The sequence below is a fragment of the Gallus gallus genome, chromosome 3 (assembly GCF_016699485.2).
Source record: "Gallus gallus isolate bGalGal1 chromosome 3, bGalGal1.mat.broiler.GRCg7b, whole genome shotgun sequence".
Lineage (NCBI taxonomy): Eukaryota > Metazoa > Chordata > Aves > Galliformes > Phasianidae > Gallus > Gallus gallus.
Window position 1 is genome coordinate 45,719,301 of NC_052534.1, and position 19,873 is coordinate 45,739,173.

Below are 19,873 nucleotides of genomic sequence, written 5' to 3' on the forward strand. Positions count from 1 at the left end.
AAGTTTGTAGTGGTTTTGTTTGTAAGGGTGATAGTGAACATTCACAATTGTGTGGGAAGGTGATGGCAACCCTCCTGTCCTACTTTACCCAGAATATAAGGCATCTGCTAATTTTTAGGTCAGGTGACTGCAATTCCGTATTTATAAATTTATTTCTGTGTCTTGCTTTATTGAGTACCTACACTAGCTACTATTGGCCCCAGCAGATAGAATTTTCTGTGTTTAGTCTAGTCCTGTGCAGTATTTTCTTTTTATGCCCGTGTTGCTTCTCGTGGCTTTCCCTGCATAGCTTCCACCTCTCAAGTATGTTTACCATTACACTCTCCTCATCTTCTCCCATAGATACCTTTAGGGGCCCTATTTCTTTATTGGAGTGCAGTAGACCCTTCAAACGAGTGTGGTGAAAATGGCTGTACATAGTTTATAGTGTGAAGAAAAGGCAATTTCCATCATTCCACCAAGTCCTTCATGTGAAGGGTAGCCACATACTTTTTGAAGCCATGCTTGTCTTAGTTTATCCAGCATTTCTGTGTGATAGCAAGGATGAGTACAGTGCCAATTAAACGATGGGTGCAAGAGTATCACTATTGGGAATTAAGTTTTCACATAAAGTTAAGAATGGAGAAATTGAAGGAAGAAAACAATAGAAGTGGTGTGATATGAAATCTGGGGAATGCTTGCACGTCTTGGAACATTCTTTTAACACTGATTAAAGTGGTTGAAACACAACTGCCATATGCTCTTTATCAACTCTTTGCTACTTTGTTTGATTTAGACTAATTCAAAAGTTGTTCAGAAGTGGATGGATGGTGTGAAAGGCTTCTTACTGACAGAAAAGGCTGCTCAAGGAGATACTGAAGGACTTCAAAGACAGCTTGACCAGTGCACAGTGAGTTTTGTTTTCCTAAGGAATCTTTTGAAATCATACGCTTACCGTCTTTTCTTTATTATTTTGCTAGTACTATTGCCCATGGTATATTATGTAAAGTCTGCCAGAATTGTCTTATCTATCTTCAGGACCAAGTTTTAAGTGCTTCCTTATGAGTATAGCCATAATGCTTTGTACATTTCAGAGGTCTTCACTATATTTAAAAATACTTATCTGCAATTCACATTAACTCTTCCGTAAAAGTGTTTAGTTTTTTTCTCAGTTTTATGATGTGCAGTTTGAATCTACGAGTGAAAAGTTCTTTCTGCATAAAACTTTGCAGGATATTAAAAATAATAAGCAAATATGTGTGATTAAACTTGTGTGGTTTAGGAGTTATACATGCCTTGCAAGTAAGATTCCATCCTATCTGGTGCCACATAAGGATCAAAGTTGGGTAGAATGTCAACTGACAGTAACTGATTACAGTGTAACCTGAAACGTTTGTTTCTGGAGGAAGAATATGCATCTGAGGTATGCTAGAAACATCAGAGTATTTGAAATACATCACCTTGAACGTTGGTTTGTTCTAGTGTTGACATCTGATGTGCAAGAATGTTTGCAGTGTGTATGGCAAGCTGTATTTCTAGTTGTACAGCTCTAATGTTTTAGGCCACTGCAGTCTGGTACAGTCTGGTACAGAAAACATCACTCTCTTTTTTTGTCTTTAGTAAAGTTTCTCTGAAATAATTCAAAATTACAAAATCATTGGTACTCTATAAGTTTATTTTCTATTTTCAACGTGTGTTTAGATTTTTGTTAATGAAATGGAGAAGATTGAACCTTCACTGAAAGAGATGAAAGAACTAGAGTCAGCTTTAAGAAGTCAGTCCATTGCAGGCATAAATACTTGGGCAAAATCTAGGCTAGTAGACTGCCAAGCACAATGGGAGAAACTGAGCAAACAGGTGAGTTCTTCATATGTTGCTAGCGCTTACTTGTTACTGCGTCTGTTCATTTTGCGTGACACGGGGAGGATGGTGAAGCGGTGAAGCAGTGAAACAGTTTCATAGAATTACAGAACGAATAGCTTGGCTTGAAGAGTCCCCAGTGATCATAACATTTGAATTGACCTGCCACAGGCTAGTTTGCCAGCTGCTAGATCAAGTACTTGATCGAATTGCCCAGGGCCCTATCCAACCTGGCCTTAAACACCTCCAGGAATGGGGCATCCATCGCCTTTCTGGGCAACTATTTCCAGCAGCTCACTATTCTCTCAGTAGAAAATTTCCCTCTGACATCTCATCTAAATCTCCCTTCCTGTAGTTTAAAACCATTTCCCCTTGTCCTATCACTATCTACCCTTGTAAAAATTTGATTTCCCTCACATTTATAAATGCCCTTTAAATATTGGAAGGCTGCAACGAGGTCTCCCCACAGCCTTCACTTTTCCAGGCTGAACAAGCTGAATTCATTCAGCCTATCTTCCTAGGAGAGGTGCTCCAGCTCTTGGATAATCTTCATGGCTCTTCTCTAGACTCTTGACAATATATTTTTGGCTCTTTGACAAATACGCTTTACTTGTTCTGCTATCAAAATGGCTAAAATTCAACTTGGCACAGTAAATCCTTCACAAGTGCAAATATGTTAGGGAATCCCTATGCAATAGGGGTTTTGTTTAAATATGTGCATCTCTAGGTATTTGAAGAGTTCACTGCGTTCCTTTCAGTTTAATTATTTGTATATAAAAATGAAATATTTACTTTGCTTCATACTGCTTTTCCTTTTCTCAGGAAAAAAAAAAAATCTGACCACCTAATCTTGCCCCTGAAATTTGGAATATTATTCTGACTCTGAGTAATTTCAGCCTCCTTTTAGGCAGCTTTGAAAAATAAATGGCTATAAATAGACTGCCACTTCAGTCTGGAGTACGTGGATGTTTCTTTTGGGTGGAAGCTTTCTGCTTTCTGTAGAAACATTTTACTTTCTTCACAGTGCCTGACAAGGAAAACCTTGCTATTGATGAACCTTGAACCTTTATCCAGACTGGCTGGGCTGTAGAAAAGTGTGAGACCTGATGGTGTTTAAGTGTTGTGTATAAGGATGTACCTAACTACATGATATCTGTGATCAGAAGAGTGTTTTCTTCACCCTATGTCATTCATCCTCTCCCCCTCCCCTCGCTCCCCCCACATCTTACTATTTTCCTAGGAATTGCCACCAGTTTACGCACAATGAGGACAAAAATCTATTTTCCCTTTCCCTTCCTTACCTCTAGATTTTGTTGATCTGCTAAAAGTGACATGGATGGGGGGAGGGAGGGATGGGCAGCTAATTTTAAGTTTGCTAATTAAAATGGCTTGAAAAATGCTTTGGTAGAAAATGTTTTAACAGAAACCTGTGGTTTTTCACATACACAAGGACATTTGTGTACCAAAACTGCTGTTTCTTTCTTCACCTTGAATTCTAGATCATTAGTCAGAAAAATCGCCTGTCTGAAAGTCAGGAAAAAGCTGTAAATCTGAAGAAGGATTTGGCAGAGATGCAAGAATGGATGACCCAAGCTGAAGAAGAATATTTGGAGAAGGATTTTGAATACAAGTCCCCTGAAGAGTTAGAGAATGCTGTAGAAGAAATGAAGGTCAGACATATCAGGTCATTGTAGAGACCTGATTAAAGGCAAACAAAACTTAATGGTTTCTAGGGGCTGGTCTTTTGTGGAATTATTATCTGTGTGTAAAGGAGCTCAGGTCATGACAAGATTAGTGCTGTTTTTCAGCTTTGCTTCATGGAAATTTTTGTTTTAAAGCACGAACTATAAAAGCAGATGTTGTATTTGGCCAAGAGGCATAGGGATTTTATAATGAGTAGTCACACACAGAGCCGTCTAAGCTGGGAAGGCTTGCAGTGCATTAAATCCTGAGAATATGGTACCTTATTATAGGAGAATAAACTAGAGGAAGACAATGTGATATTCTGTCTGTCTAAATTAGCAGTTGTAAAACCATATTCGTCTGCTTCCAGCTGTTGGACTTCAATTTCTCATCCCAGGCTATAGTAATTCCGCATATAGAAAAACAGTTCTGAACAGCTTTGTAATAAAAGTTATCTTGTGTTCTTCATCTGTTGCAAATAGTGGTGCTGATCCCACTAATTTTGGAACTATTGACAAAAAAAAAAAAAGAGAGCATGATTTATTTTTGCTTCCATATAAATTATCAGCTGAATAGGTAATTTTCTTGGATTGTATGTACAGAGCAAACAGTAATTCTATCTGTTTTTAAACAATTCAATGGAGCTCAGGTGTGTCTTGACACATATTTCAAGTTATTCACTACACAGTTACTCTGAGTAGAAAACAAAGGTTTTTTTTTTTTGCTCCTTACAAGTGTTTTGACAAATCTATTTGAAGATCTGAACTGTTCTTTTTGAAGGGGTTTTCTGAAGCAGTTTTTAACAAGTGTTTTAATATATTTGTGTCCTTTGAAGCAATTTGAGATTTTGAAGTCTGACAGCCTGCTGAAAACATGCCAGGAAAAAAACCCAACACTTTCTTTTAATTGGGAAATCTGAGAGATTTAGCACAGTAACCTCCACCAAATCCAGATTATATTCTGTGCTATTTAATCTGGCAGATGTGTCAGTGAGCCTGTGAACTTTTACTGTAACAATTGTATATCCTCTTATATTTGCATCAAGAGTGTTATTCTGGGACTGCCTGTAGTACCCGGAAAGAGCACTCTCTGTGTATTTTACCCAGGAGCTTTTTTTTTATATGACATTTTGAAGAACTCCTTTACTTTCCTAATTCTGCTCTGATTTGAATGGAGCTCCCATTAGTTTGAGGAAGTAAATTTCAAACTCTGTGAGGCAGGTTGCGATAACCATAAAGTAAGAGTGTTACAGATCTCTATCCTTTGCCCTTTCATTAACTGGAATTTCTTTTTTGATTGCCTTACATTTAGAACAATATGTCCAACAATAATGCTGTCATGTACTAAATTCTACCATAACCTACAGTGCCTTATATATCAGAGGTAGTTCAGCTTCATAGAACTGTCCTTGAAACCTGAAAAGAAAGAGCTAAGGAAAATTTCTATTTCTGAATTCTTCTAGTTGTTTCTATGTTGCCCAGTCCAAGTCTGGCTCTTACCTTTCAGCTATTCTGCTTCCTAAATTCTGATTAGGGCAAAATTCAACAGCCAATAATATGATCATTCTAGCAATATTTTGTTGTGCTCAGACTTGAGAATATTTTGGCAACTATGCTTACGGTGTTAAACTGCTGATGGTTGTTTTGAGTGGTTAACAGCTGAATGCATGGCAATTGAATTGCATAATACGTTCTTTTTGGGCAGAGAGCAAAAGAGGATGTGCTGCAGAAGGAGGTGCGAGTGAAAATTCTCAAGGACAACATCAAAATGTTGGCCACTAAAGTGCCATCTGGAGGTCAGGAGCTGGCAACTGAGCTGAATGTTGTGTTGGAGAACTACCAGCTGCTGTGTAATCGGATCCGGGGGAAATGCCACACTTTAGAGGTAAGACCAGCAGATCTCAAACAAAACTCAGGCAGGTGACATGAAGAATGGAGAAGGATGCTAAAAAGGTCTGTGCCACAAAATCCAGAAACTTTGACACTGCATTTTGCAGTGGTGCTTTTCCAAGATTTTTCTCTTGAGACAAAGTCTTTGGAATGCATGAGAGACCACCTGAATTTGCTTTTAAAAAATCTGTTCCTTAATCAACAATTGTACAAATAAGTAATGTTTCAGAGCTTTGTTATCTATCCATGTTTCTTCAGAAACAACAGAAACTTCTCAATAATTAGAACAAGTTGATCATGGTTTGTGTACGTCCTACATTTTGTGAGGAGTGGGTGGACTTCTGTTGCATTCTTAAATTGATATAAGTATCTGGATGTCTGATATTTTTAGCATGAGTGTAGAGACTTCTGTATATGCTTTGCATATTTCTTTTTGTCATGCTTCTATAGTAGAAGTTTTTCTATCTAAAATTTACTATAGAACGCTCAATTTTTGAATGTGTTCTACTTGACTTATTTGGGGAGATATCTGTGAAATGTAATTTCTTCAAGCCTATGCCTGACCTTCTAGGCTAATTTCAATTCTTCTGTTGCTTCTAGGAGGTGTGGTCCTGTTGGATTGAGCTGCTTCAGTATCTTGATTTAGAAACAGCCTGGCTAAACACTCTAGAAGAAAGAGTGCAAATGACAGAAAATCTGTCTGATAAGTTGGATGTTGTCAATGATGCTCTTGAGGTATTGTCAATCTGTTGTACTGGTGACTTTTCAGATAGACACATTTGAAAGAACAAGAATTCTGCTCTTTAGTAGGGTACTGAACTGTGTGTTGAGTATTCTGATTCTTCCTGTTAACTTAACATAGTACTCTGAATTTAGAATGTATGTTGTAAGACCAACACCCTCCACCCCTCCAAAAAATATATATTTTGTTGTTTATTACAATTGTGCCAATCTTGTTACCATGCAGAGATAAAACATTGAGCTCTCTTATCCTCTGTAAATTAATTCCTTCCAGCGCTACCGTGTGAAATGTTGATGATTAGGTAAAGAAGTGCTGTGAAGTTTGGTTATGTAAAACAAAACAACTGCTGTATTTGCCTTGTGCCATCATGGATTAAGCCATAATTTATTCATACTTCTTTACACTTTTTGTCTTGAGAGTACTGTAAACTTTGCATGCGACCAGATTTCTACCTCTGAAAGTTCAGAAATATTCAATGACCTTACAATATGCATTGACTTTACAACCTTTTCCTCTGATTAGTCTCTGGAATCAGTCCTGCGTCATCCAGCTGATAATCGAACCCAGATTCGGGAACTTGGGCAGACGTTGATTGATGGAGGGATTCTTGATGATATCATCAGTGAAAAATTGGAGGCTTTCAATGCCCGCTATGAGGAATTGAGTCATTTGGTAAGAATTTGGGGGCTCCCTTTGTCAAATCGGTGGGCTGAAATGCTTCCTCTTGGCTGAATTCATGAATGCAGGACTTCAACACAGGAAATGAGGAAGAAGGGTCATGATGTCAGCTGCTTTCAATTTGGAGCAGAATACAGTTTTTCACCTGTTTTGCCAGTCGTGTTCTGTCTAGCACATTTGCATTCCTATTTCCCCCAAACCCCTCTATGTTTCTCTAGATAACTTTAATTAAAAAAAAAAAAGTAATTATGATCTCAGGAGGGCCAGTTCAATAAAGTTCAGTAACTGAGGTTAATGTTCCCTTCCTACTGCCATAAATACTGGTGTACTGCTCACTAACTGTAAAAATGAAGTACATGAATAGAGACATTTCCACTCTTTGAAGGTGGTAGGAAGAAGTTACATTATAATAAGGGAACAGAAGGAAAGCATTCTTTCTATTCTCCATCTGTTACCTTGCCTCTTTCCTCTTCTCATGCTTGTCTCAGCTATTCTAGGTTTACTAGATAGAAGATAATTAGCTGTATTTCAGGTTGCATACATTTGTTGACTATTGTGGTAGCCCTGGCCCCAAGCAGACTGTAGGATTGGAGAGGTTTTTTTTTTTTTTTCCTGCTACTATTGAAGTATAGTCACGGGGAGAATTTGGGTTCGTCCTCATTACAGTGAGCAACATGAATGCATTTGCATAAGCTAGGGGTTACAAGCTGTCATTTAAGTTAGCATTTACTACTGTTTTTGCCCTCGTAGCATTTCACTGCCATATGAAATCTATCAGCTTTTGTATCTGCAGTGCTGATGTGCAGGGTGGTTAATTACTTTCTATCTTGGTGTGCGTGTGTGTGTGTGATGGTAATGGGGATTTTGTGCTCCTGTGGAGTAGCGATGAAATGAATTTAGAAGTTTTGCTGCTTAAGGGGGGGCAATGGAAGGAAGGAAATGTGAACCTCCATTTTCACACTTTAGTGGGGGGACATAATTTGTTGTTTTGAAGGAAAATGTTCAGGTATGTACATCAAACAACACTAAGCTACAGAATATTGTGATGTCCCTGATTCCCAGTGACTAAGTAGTTTTTGAAATGCCTGTTTTTAACAGCCTACTTTCCTCCTGAAGTGACAGGAGAGACTTGTTTTCAATGTCTTGTACCTAGCAGCATTATTTGTCAGTTAATGACATCAATCACACAGTTTTTAAAAAATGTTATTTAAGACGACAGTTCTCTTGGCGTAGGAATTTTGGGGTCTTCTCCACCTTGTTTTGAGAAAGATTAATATCGTTCCCACAGAACAAATGCTCTCTCATGTCATACCTTTCTTTCCTGCTAAGGCGGTGAGCCGACAGATCACCTTGGAACAGCAGCTTCAGACCTTGCGAGAAACTGACCACATGCTGCAGGTCTTGCAGGAAAACTTAGCGGAGCTGGATAGACAGCTGACATCTTACCTGACTGATAGGGTAGATGCCTTTCAGATGCCGCAGGAGGCCCAGGTATTCTAATATAGCTTTCTAATACTGATCAGTTTGATTTATCTGCTGGTAGCACTCAGCCTAGACTTACTAATTCACACAGGTTTAATTTCACTTGTGCACTGATGTTCTAATGGACAGGTTTTGTGATCTGGATTGCTTTCCTATTTTAAGAAGGTTTTTTTAGTGTAACAGTCTTAATAGTTTTCAATTTCGCAAACTGTGACCAGAGCCATATTTAAAATCATAGAATCATAATCAAATGTTTAAGTTTAAAATCTGATATCATTTAACTTTACAGACTGGATTTACTTCTGGTGGATGTTAAGTAGTAAACAAGCTCCTTCCTTCTCTGCAAGATGTGTTGTAACATTTTTTTTACTGTTTTTATGTGGTAGAAAATTCAAGCTGAAATTGCAGCTCATGAGGCCACCTTAGAGGAGCTCAAGAAAAGTCCTCGCTCTTTCCCTCCTGCTTCTCCTGAATGCAGATCTCCCCGAGGTGGAACTCTGCTGGATGTTTTGCAGGTAAAAATATGAAAGTCCCACTAGGCATTTAAATTTCAAGAGGTTCTGGTTTTAAATAGCACACTGCTGTTAGTCTGTAAATTGCTTGGTGCAGTCAACCAGATCTCAAAAACTAATAGCGTGTGCTTCTACATGCTTTCATTAGGAAACAAGTAGTACCAGATTAATTGAAAAAGGAAGCTGAAATCCTGTAATTATCATGTGATAAGTACTGAAAATAAGAATGGATATCTTGAAAATGTGTTGAAAGAGAATTAGAGCTCTTCTGCACCACATGTGGAGATGAGAAATAGGTGATGGAATGTGGCTTGGCAAATGATGCTAACATGTATCCTGAGTTGTGGTAGCATGAGAGATGGATTAGATTAGAAGAGGATGTTTTAAGTATTGTTATCAAAGTACAGATGTTAATTTAAATAAATAATTTTCATTAAAACAGAGAAAACTCCGTGAAGTGTCTACAAAGTATCAGCTTTTTCAGAAACCAGCCAACTTTGAGCAGCGCATGTTGGATTGCAAGCGTGTGTTGGAAAGTGTAAAAGCAGAGCTTCACGTCTTGGATGTGAAGGATACTGACCCAGATATAATCCAAACTCATCTGGACAAGTGCATGGTAAGTATGGAATGTTCTTAAGTTATGTTTAGAGTTGCTTCATTAAGGTGTGATTCTTCTAGCCTAATCTGTCTCCTGAAGGAAATTTTGCTTCAAGTGCTGAGGGATGAAAATACCGTTAGAATTTTTTCTGCACAGTACCAACAGAACAACTGAAAACAAAAACACTGCAATTCTTTTGAATTACCTATAAACAGATGAGTTTATATGTAAAAATTGCCTTGCGTGACCCGTGGGAAGCATGACTCCAGGCAGGATTGCTTGGTTCTTCGTATTTGTTCTGTTTAAATAAAATTACTAAAGGTCAAGCATAGATCACAGTGTTAATCTAGTGATGTGGGTTATGTTATGGAGTAAACATTGCTGTACTATTGGGATAAAATTTATTTCTATAAAAATTAAAACTAGAATAAAATATGGAAAATCAGGAGTTAGAAATGTGCTTGACAGACATTTTTGCGTTGCCCAGTGTTGCTTTGATTTGCTCTTAATCCACAGCTCAGAGTTTACGTGCACTGAATGGAGTAGTCTGTACATTTGAACTAGAGATTAATCACTAGTATGTATATTTGTGTATTGTATATTTTAGAAACTCTATAAAACCCTCAGTGAAGTGAAATTGGAGGTTGAAACTGTCATCAAGACTGGAAGGCAAATTGTACAAAAACAACAGACAGATAATCCCAAAGGAATGGATGAACAACTGACAGCACTGAAATTTCTTTACAATGACCTCGGGGCACAGGTGAGAAAACTAAATCTATACCTGGACATTTATCTGCATATAAATCATTTTAATTATTGTTTTGATGTCAGAAGGCATTATAAGCTTTTGATTTGGCAGCTGATACTGCATAAGCCATTTGATAGTGCATAAGCTATTTGCAACATCCAGAAACAATCAGTTGAGAGATGGAAGATTACTTGTAACAGTCTTGAAGTTGCCCAAATTTCCTATGACCACAGTGTTCCTGAAGGGGAGGTCTTTCTTCAGGAAAAGAAGCTTCATAGGACTTCCATCGTTCCATTAAAGCTCAACTGCTATTCCTTAAGGTGTTTGTACAATGTTACACTTGTTTGTAAACCAGCTTGCAAGATGCTTGACTTTTGAATTGTCATGTGAGAAGTTTGAGTCAGAGTAAATTCTCTCTCTCTCTCTATTTATTTATTTTTAGGAGATGTCATGATGATTTCTAATTGTTATCCATTTAAGAGTTGCCTTCAGGGTGAAATAAAGAATGGACATAAAAGTGCTTTCTAAGAATTTCATTTAATATTGATTTGAGTGATTTTCTTAGAAGTTTTTTTATCCAAATGGAATATTAAAAAATGAATAAATGCTTGGGAGGGTGATGGTGGGTGAAATAGGGTTTTTTTTTTTTCCCTTCCTGAATTAAGACAGAAGTCCAAGCAGAATCAGGCTTATTCAGAGTGAAGCTATGTTAGTGCCCAGGTAGCATTGTTGTAATTTCTTGAAATGGGTCCTAGAAATCTTCTATAAAATAAAGAATATTCAAGAAGACATGGATTCTAATGTAACCTGTGCACTTCTAGCTCATAACATGGGAGGACAAGAAATCAGGGAAGGACAGTAAGTCAGGGATATTTGCAATAGGAGATTACAGTCCTGTTTGTATCTCTGAATTTACTTTTTTTTTTTTTTTTTGATCTTCAAAGAGTATACTATTTTGTATAAATACACGCAAACACTAAATTGAGAGCAATTTTTGAAATGTCACTTTATTCAGGCTTCCGTTGTTGGGTTATTCTCAAGTGTTAAATTTTGACCGGACAAATTGTATGGTCAGCGTGAAATGGAATTAATTGCACTGCAGCAAACATCAAATTTCACATTTATTTTATAGAGCTCCTTTCAAGGGCAGACTGTATTTTCCGTGAAACTTTTCTTTACGATTTTCTGCTGTCATGTCTGCCCCAAAATACTGGATTCTATATATGCTTCTATTTCAGTTAAAAAAACATAATGAGTGTACTTTAAACTTCGACTTATTAGCTATAAGTAAGCAGTAAGTGTGTTTCTTTTAAGTGTATCTTAATTTAAAATTATTCAGGTTTATGTATTCTGCTTTGTATAGTAAGATGCAGATGTTTATGAACAGTTATTCTTCTCCAGGTCCTTTGCTGAGCAAGAAGACAGCTTTATAATGAAAAGATTTGAATTCAAGTGCATATCTTAGTTGACTTCCATTTTTGTTATCTTGTAAAATCTTTGTTTTTCTTTTTTTCATAGGTTACAGAAGGAAAGCAAGATCTTGAAAGAGCATCCCAGCTGGCACGCAAAATGAGGAAAGAGGCTGCCTCTTTGTCAGAGTGGCTAGCTGCCACGGAGGCAGAGTTGGTGCAGAAGTCCACTTCAGAGAGCTTGCTTTCTGACCTGGATTCAGAAATTGCCTGGGCAAAAGTGAGCATACTTTAAAAATACATAGAATAAATTAATGTTTTTTAACATTATAGCAATATTATATGGAAGTGACTGAATTTAAATACCTGTAATTTGTTCCTATGTCTTTTACATGATGAAGGTATTGTAGATTCGATTGGCTGCATACAGTAGCTAACTGAATCTGGTCTGTTTCATTTCAGGCATCTTGACTCAAACTTAAATGGTCAGTGAAGTATTAAGATATTGCTATGCAGTTAGCATTAGTAGGTATCTAAGTGACTTACTGTGTCACTAACATAATTCATAGGTGTAATGTTTGTAATTCTCAGGAAATATAACTTTGGAATGTATAAAATAACTTATTAGGAGAGCAAATTGAAAACTCATTTATGTTTTTAATGAGAAGTTGAGTTTGTAACTTTTCATTGAAACAGCACGGTCTTAAGAAGTGTGAGTTTACAAACCAAAAAGCTCCAGTAACTCCTTATTTTCTTTTTCATCCATAAATGGTAGCTTTTGAGAGGGAGAAGAATGTCTTCTAATTATTCTGGAGAAAAGGATTTTCTCACATTGTGGAAACTAGCATATGTAATAGTTGTTAGCAAAAAATGTCATTTAATAAACTCGTTCTGATCTTTCCATTCTTCGGTTTGTCACCGTTTCCTTTTGGAATAGATCTGTGTAGAATCTTTACATTCCAAGGCTTACAAAATTAGAAAAGCATCTACGCATAAACTCTTCTCACAATTTTGACTCAGAATTAACAGTCATTAGTACTACACTGCTAGCGTAGGAATATCCCTAAAATTTCTCTCCAAACGAGCATGTTAAATAGTTACTGAGGTAAATTTACTATACCTTTGTAAGCAATGCAAATAATTCATGAGCTGTTACACTGCACCACCAGGAGGATAAACCTTTTATGTTGCATGAAAAATACTCCTTTCTGTCTTAACATTTTCTGAAGGTGATTTTAGAATGCATGTAGTAATTTGAATGCTTGTTTCTTTCCCAGAGATAATAAACTGAAAGTATTTAGCTTGCAGGCAATAAGATTTTTAAGAAGCTCCAGACAGTATTTGCAATTAGCTGCATTATTTCACTGACAAAGAATTTTCTAAACAGCCAGATGTTATCAGTGATAATTGGAGATATTGTATGGCAAGAGATGTTTCTTTCCTCATGGAAACCATACACTGATATTCAGGAGATGACCCATTATTTAATTCTTATGCCTGGCTCCCTTGCTCTTGTGATTAGAGCTAGTTTGCAATGTGCTGTGTGTGAATGGCTCTTCTTGTTTCAGAATGTCCTGAGAGAGCTGGAGAGGAGGAAAGCTGATCTGAAGAGTATCACAGAAAGCTGCACCACACTCCAGGCTCTAGTGGAAGGGAGTGAGACTTCCCTGGAGGAGAAGCTCTGTGTTCTTAATGCTGGCTGGAGCAGAGTTCGGACCTGGACCGAGGACTGGTGTGACACTTTGCTGGTAAGTTGCACGTGACAAACATTTAGAGCAGTTTTACCTCTGTGCCCTTAGAGCAGTTGCCTCACTTTCTGTGATGTGAAGCTTCTGTGATGCTTAAAGGGATGTAGAGTAGATTTCTAGTTATTATATAGATGAAGAGATGATTATTGAGATTTACAATAAGAAAAGTGAGAACTATTTTGCAAGTGTTTGAAGCATACTGTTCGGCAGTGGTACCATGTACTTCATAGAAGTGGCTGATCTTCAGTGAATAGGAGATGAAAATGCAGAATCTGGACATGAGAGTGAATTTGTGTAAGTATCCCAGGCAGTTAACTTAAGTGGGGATAACTTGCTTTAGTTGTTGAGAATAAAACTGTTGGTCCAGTTTTATTTTTGTCTTTTATTTTTCTGGCTTCGGTGCAGGACTCATTTCTGTGTTCTTACTTTCCATAGACCTTGTGGCATGGCTTTCTTTTGTACAGAAAATCCAGAATATGCTTATTGAACACTCTTCATGTATCTTTTGCTTTCATTTCTTCTTTATATTTCCCTTTTTCCCTCCCTTTAATGCGTCTTCACATTACCTTTTAAGCTCTTGTCTTTATTTACAAATTTATCTCCTAGTCCCCCTTGCCTATTGATGTTTTATGACCTTCTCTTTTGTTATACCAATAGTGCTAGCACTTTGTCTACTTGTTACTTAGTTCTTTACTGCTCCCACCTATTTTCTGCTTTTCCTGCTACCTTAGTACATAAGAGTAAATTGTTTCCAAAATTATTCTGAAAAGGAGCATCTGCCATTGCAAAATGTGATGTTTTCAAATGGAATATTTCTGTGCTGATAGTATGGTACTCCACCTTCAGAGGACACTGATAGGGCCTGAAACTGGAAACTGGGGATGGCATGAACCCTTCTGCATCTTGTTCAGTGCCTGTTGCAAGTCATACAGTTCATAATCTGATGATTTCTATTTTAGAAATCATTAAGATAGTTTACCCTTTTACATAAATGTTGTAAGAATGATCTGCAACTAAAAAGCTTCTGAAATAATTTTATTCATCTCCAGTAATGAGCATTGCCCTTGTGCTTTGTTAGATTAAATTGTACTTTTGGTAGGGAAAGATACAAATTTCTTGATACAAAAACAAACAAAAAACGTCTTAGTCCTCTCTTCCCTTCTCCTCTGTTTGTGATGTTTATCTAAAAAAAGGAAAAGCTCAGCTTCCATATATTTAGGTAATAAACTCTGTCTGAGCAGGACAGTACCTCTCTAAATCTGATAACTTTGCTTCATCTGTTGTCGTGTATGTTCACAGATGATCAGGAATGCGTTATCACAATTCTGGTGCCTGTCTATCAGGACTTTGACCAACAGAACAGCTTCTTTATCCATGGGAAGCAACTCTTCTCATATAACTCATACCTGCATGTTTGTAATGGCTGTCAGATTTTTGGGTTGTAATGGCTGTCAGATTAGCAAAAAGATGCTACTACATCTTTCTATCTTATTTTTTTCCTTTCATATCTGATCGGGTTTCATGTATGGTAAATAGTCTTGCAAATTAATCTTCAAGTCTACAAATCTGCCTTTTTATATTATCCTTCATCCTATTTTCCTTCGCTTCCTTGTTTCTCTTTCTTCATTATTAATACCCTGTAAAGATCTTTCCATTATCTGTTACCTATCTTTCTATTAAGGCCCTCTTCCTACAAGAACTTTGGAGTTCTTCTCATATCTGTAGACAAAATAATGTATTGTTTCTGTCTTTTGAACAAACATTACAATTTCTGACTGCATATGAGAGTACAATGTAATGTTTTTCCTAAGAGAAAGAAATATCTTAAAGCAATCAGTACAGTATGGAAACTTGTAGATATTATAATTGGTAGGTTTTGCTGTAATGCCCTTTCAGTTAAAAATAAAACAAGGAAAACCAACCACATAGAATGTGTACTGTTGTATCTGCTAGCAATTGAAAAAATGTGCTCTGTTTGATTAAGCAATGTTGTGGGCTGGCTGCAGTATTGTAATATACTGTCTGTTTTTGGACAAGTCACACAAGCTATTTCTGGTTCTCTTTCTGTGAGTTAGAAATAATAATATTGATATTATAATGTTAATAAGTATTAATAATTGTCATTAATAATTAATGTCTAGAATGAAAATTGTAATCCTGTAAATACCTCAGTGAAGGTAAAAGGTACGATCAAACCTTTGCTGTTTCTCTCCAAGGTGTATCCACAACAGTTTCTATTCCATTGGTATACTTTGTACACAGAATGATGTGGCGTGGCAGTTTTTTTCCTACTCCTTTTCTTTCATTTCTATTTTCATTGATGCATCTTTTTCAAATTTTTCCAGAATCATCAGAGCCAGCTGGAAATCTTTGATGAAAATGTTGCCCACATAAGTACTTGGCTGTATCAGGCTGAAGCCTTGCTGGATGAGATTGAGAAGAAGCCAGCAAGCAAAAAGGAGGAAACTGTGAAGGTAGAAAATATTACAGTTTAAGGAGGAAGCTGTGAAAGAATGCAGTTTTTGATTGAAGTCTGCTGCCTCATTTGCTTGTTAGCGCTCTTTCATTTTCCTACTGTAAACCTTTGCTTTTTCTTTCACTTAGCGTTTAACATCTGAATTGGATGATGTTAGTCTGCGAGTGGATAATGTGCGTGATCAGGCTGTCATCCTAATGAACGGTCGAGGAGTTTCATGCCGGGAGCTTGTTGAACCAAAGCTGGCAGAACTGAACCGTAACTTTGAGAAGGTTTCTCAGCACATCAAAAGTGCCAAGGTGAGGGGAGTGCTGTGAAATGCTCATCGGGTGTCATAATAAAGACAAATGACTTTAGGGAATAAAGCGGTGGTTGCCTGCTGTTGATTCTCTTTTAAGCATAGATCTTTGCATAAAAACAAAACAAAACCTTATTTATTTATTTGAAATGTTGCAGATGCTTGTTGGACAAGAACGACTCCCTGTCATGTCGGAGCCCCGGGAAGTCAGAGTGGGTTTTCCAGACCTGGATAAATTTGAGAGTGACATACAGAATATGTTAAAAGTTGTGGAAAAGCACCAGGAGCTGAGTGAGGGAGATGAAAAGGTTTGTGAGCAGTAGGAGAATTAAATAATGGACTTAATCCTTTTCTTTTTTCTCCACACATTATATTCCCTCTGACTACTGGGGGAATTCTGAGAAAATCTTTTTAGTATAGGAATCAGAAATAAAAGGAATTTCGGGGCTTTTGGAGACATTGCACAATTTTCCCATGTTTCCTAGCTGCTGCTGCTTTCTGCATAGTCTATATTTTCATTATGGTTCTATATAATCTGCTCCAGGTAGGGAACTTTGACGTCCATCTTTTTTTCTCTTTTTCTACTCAAAGTTATAAGGCTGGCATATTGTGAAAGTAATAGAGTGTAAAATGTTTGTGTTTTTTTTTTTAACTTTATTTTCTTCCTGTGTAATTGTGTGTACTTAGCTGGATCAAGAAAGAGCTCAGATTGAGGAGGTTTTGCAGAGAGGAGGACAGCTGTTACAGCAGCCTATGGAAGACAATAAGAGAGAGAAGATACGCATGCAGCTGGTGCTTCTACAGACAAAGTACAACAATGTACAGGTATGCTTACAATAGTTATTAGAGTTGCAGCTCATTTATGCTGGGCTCCCTTTTGTATCCCACTTCCTATCTGGTAATAACTGTTTTCAATACGTAAGAGTGTCTGTAGAAGAGTTAAATGCGCATATGCCCAGCCTGTTTCTTTGAATGTTTGCAATTCCAGAGTATGGATTTTATCATTACAAAGCTTTGAGAAAGCAGATTTGATTTTTCCTCTTCACAGTGTCACGGAGGGCCACTCTGTGCATACTTGCACAGATGAGTGCAGGCAACTGAGCATTTGCTTTACTTGTTGCCTCTTCTGGCCCTCCAGCAGTGGTTTCTCTCTGCCACAGGGCTGTGTTAAGAGTGGCTACTTTGGTTCATGTACGCAAACATATTCAAGTACATTCATGGGGTTCTTGTTTTAAGAAGTTGTAGTGAATGTGAGACTGACCCCAAATTTCTTTTCTGTTTCTACAGTGAGTATTATCAGCAATTTCTGACTCTAGTATATAGTAGTGCTTTCATATGTATCATATTTAAAATATTTTTTTGTGAAGGAGAGATGGGTCTATATTAATATTGCTTTCAACTCACCTGCGTAAGTCATATTTGGGTTTGTAAAATGATGTACAACTCAGATGAGGTGTAGCAGGATAAGACCCTTAGGCTGACTTTGATACAATCTGTGCAGATAAACAGAATATATCTATAAAAAAAAATTTTAATGGCTTATACTGTTGTATATTCCTGGAGGTGTTCAGTGCTCTGAGCAGTCTGATTTAGTGGTTGGCAGCCCTGCCTGTGGCGGGGGGGGGGGGGGGGGGAGCTTGATGATCTTCCAACCCAAGCCATTCTGTGATTCAATTGTATGATCCTGTGTTTTGAAATTTTTCCTCATCAGATGAATGTGTAGGGTAGTTTTGTTTTGCAAATAAATAAGATGTATCCTTTCCCTCTTCTCATATATTTTTATCTTTTTCCTGACATACTGAACTGTAGGAAGGCAGGTCATTTCAAAGGAGACAAGTGGCGGAACTCTCTCCAGTGTTTTCTCAGTATAAGAAGGACCATGACAATCTAATGAAGTGGCTGGATGAGACTGAATGTCGATTACCAGGGCTGCAAGGAATGGAAGATGAACAGAAGCTGCAGGTAAATTAGTCTTTTTTTCTTAGAATGAAGTGAAGGCTACATATGAGCTTTGGAGATTGATATGTTAGAGTTTATGGCTGTTCTTTTGATAATTTCTTGGGAAGAAGTGTTTTCAAAATAATAGCGTTCATTTTTCACTAGGGAATGATCTGCCTGTATACAATTAGGGTTTTCTACATGTAGTCATAGGTCCAATATATCCCAGCCATCAGGCTCAAATCTTAAAGCAGTTAAATCAAGATAGTTTCTCTTGTTGGTCTTCACATGAAGATTATGCTTACCTATTTCTGATGCCCTGGATCAAATAGCCTGATTCAGTGTCACATTGGTGCACATGTGAAAAAAGCCTGTTTTGAAGCTTAAACTCTGCATACAGTGATAGCAGTGCTGTAACTACTAAGATGCTACCCTTCACTGCCTCAAATGCTAGGGAGTGAGAAATACCCTCGTGATTAATATTGCTGTAGACAGTCAAGATTTTAGAAATGACAAAATTTGGAGTGTTTTGTATGAGAAGAGTTGTGTTCCACAGTATGTGCGATTGAGTCTTGACAAGCACTTTAACAAGTGATTTAATAGGATGTCAGGGTCTGATAAAATTAACTTCCCAAAAAACTGTATATCTTAGTTACTGATGGTACAAATACTTTCAATGGTGTATGTTGTGTTTTATTTTGTCTTCATTATTATTTCTCCTTTTCATCCTTCAAACCACTGTGACTGCATGGTAATTACTTTAATATTTTAGGCAATAACAGTCAGGAACCTTGTGAAGCAGTAAGTAATTTCTTGGACAAGCTTGGGGGCTAGGCAATCTGTCAAGTACTTCTCAGTTTCTGCATATGAACCTTCATTATTAAAACCAATCAATCTCTTTTTGACTGCTGTGTAGCTTTTTAACTCTGCACCAATTAACTTAAAGGCGGAGGTAAAATGCTCTGTTTCCCTCTGAGACTCATAACCATGAACTTGTAATGTGGTGCTCTTTATTCATGGATATAGAGCAATGTGGCTTCAGTTGCCTATGATAGCGGTAGACCTGTGGCTGGCAGCCTGTTGTCCTTGCTTGTGTAGGCTGTAAAAGTGAACTTTTTTTTTTACTTGCTTCTCTTTATGAAGACTTGAATCATAAGCCTCCTGCACAGAGCCAGGCAACAGAAATGGCCCTAAGAGTCTGCTTGCCTGTCTGGTTGCTCTGTTGGGTCCCCAGTGGACACTCCTGCTGACTTACTGTGGTAGTTGCATGTGAGCTCATTAGGACCTGACATATGCAATGGAATTTCTTTGAAAGAAAGAGGATCCATCCATGTTTGAATTAGAACAATATGATTCAGTTTTGTTTGGCTGACAGCTGCTTTCTGAGTGAATCAATTACTGTACTGAGAAGAGAAAGAACGTGCGCCTAGATGTTCTCCCCCAGTGGGAGTAGTCCTGTTGTGTCACAGACTGGACTTCCTCATCCCTGTTGGTCTCGCTTGTGGTTGACTGATCGTCTCTAATGAAGACCCTTTGCTTTCAAAAAAGTCTTAGTATTTAGGGACATACTGTAGCTAATCCTTGGCATTTCTGGATAGGGGAAATTCCTTCGTCTTGGTATCGAGGTGCTGAATTCAGAAGATTATGTAACTGCAGATTGCAAGAGCTATTACAGTAGACTGTGGATGAAGAAATGCTGTCTTTGCTCAGATTTAGCTGTGCAAAAATGTCTTTACACTTCCAGATGTAATTTTTACAGCAGTGTCCGTTGGGCTTTCAGATGAGGACCAGAGCAGTTTTCTTTTCTGCTTTGAGACTGAAGCTGCTGCT

General features: G+C 37.5%; 1 protein-coding gene across 9 annotated transcripts in view; it reads left to right on the forward strand.

Annotated features, from left to right (window-relative positions):
• UTRN (utrophin) overlaps positions 1-19,873 on the forward strand; it is a 348,963-nt gene that overhangs the window by 105,722 nt on the left and 223,368 nt on the right. For all 9 annotated transcript variants that reach the window (XM_015284305.4, XM_040698161.2, XM_004935579.5 and 6 more), the window contains 17 exons: positions 776-889; positions 1,681-1,836; positions 3,339-3,509; positions 5,227-5,406; positions 6,012-6,146; positions 6,676-6,825; positions 8,161-8,322; positions 8,700-8,828; positions 9,268-9,441; positions 10,031-10,186; positions 11,693-11,863; positions 13,152-13,331; positions 15,677-15,805; positions 15,936-16,106; positions 16,264-16,413; positions 16,793-16,930; positions 17,915-18,067. In XM_015284305.4, coding sequence (XP_015139791.2) covers positions 776-889; positions 1,681-1,836; positions 3,339-3,509; positions 5,227-5,406; positions 6,012-6,146; positions 6,676-6,825; positions 8,161-8,322; positions 8,700-8,828; positions 9,268-9,441; positions 10,031-10,186; positions 11,693-11,863; positions 13,152-13,331; positions 15,677-15,805; positions 15,936-16,106; positions 16,264-16,413; positions 16,793-16,930; positions 17,915-18,067 — 2,619 coding nt within the window. The remainder of the gene's footprint in view (positions 1-775; positions 890-1,680; positions 1,837-3,338; positions 3,510-5,226; positions 5,407-6,011; positions 6,147-6,675; positions 6,826-8,160; positions 8,323-8,699; positions 8,829-9,267; positions 9,442-10,030; positions 10,187-11,692; positions 11,864-13,151; positions 13,332-15,676; positions 15,806-15,935; positions 16,107-16,263; positions 16,414-16,792; positions 16,931-17,914; positions 18,068-19,873) is intronic.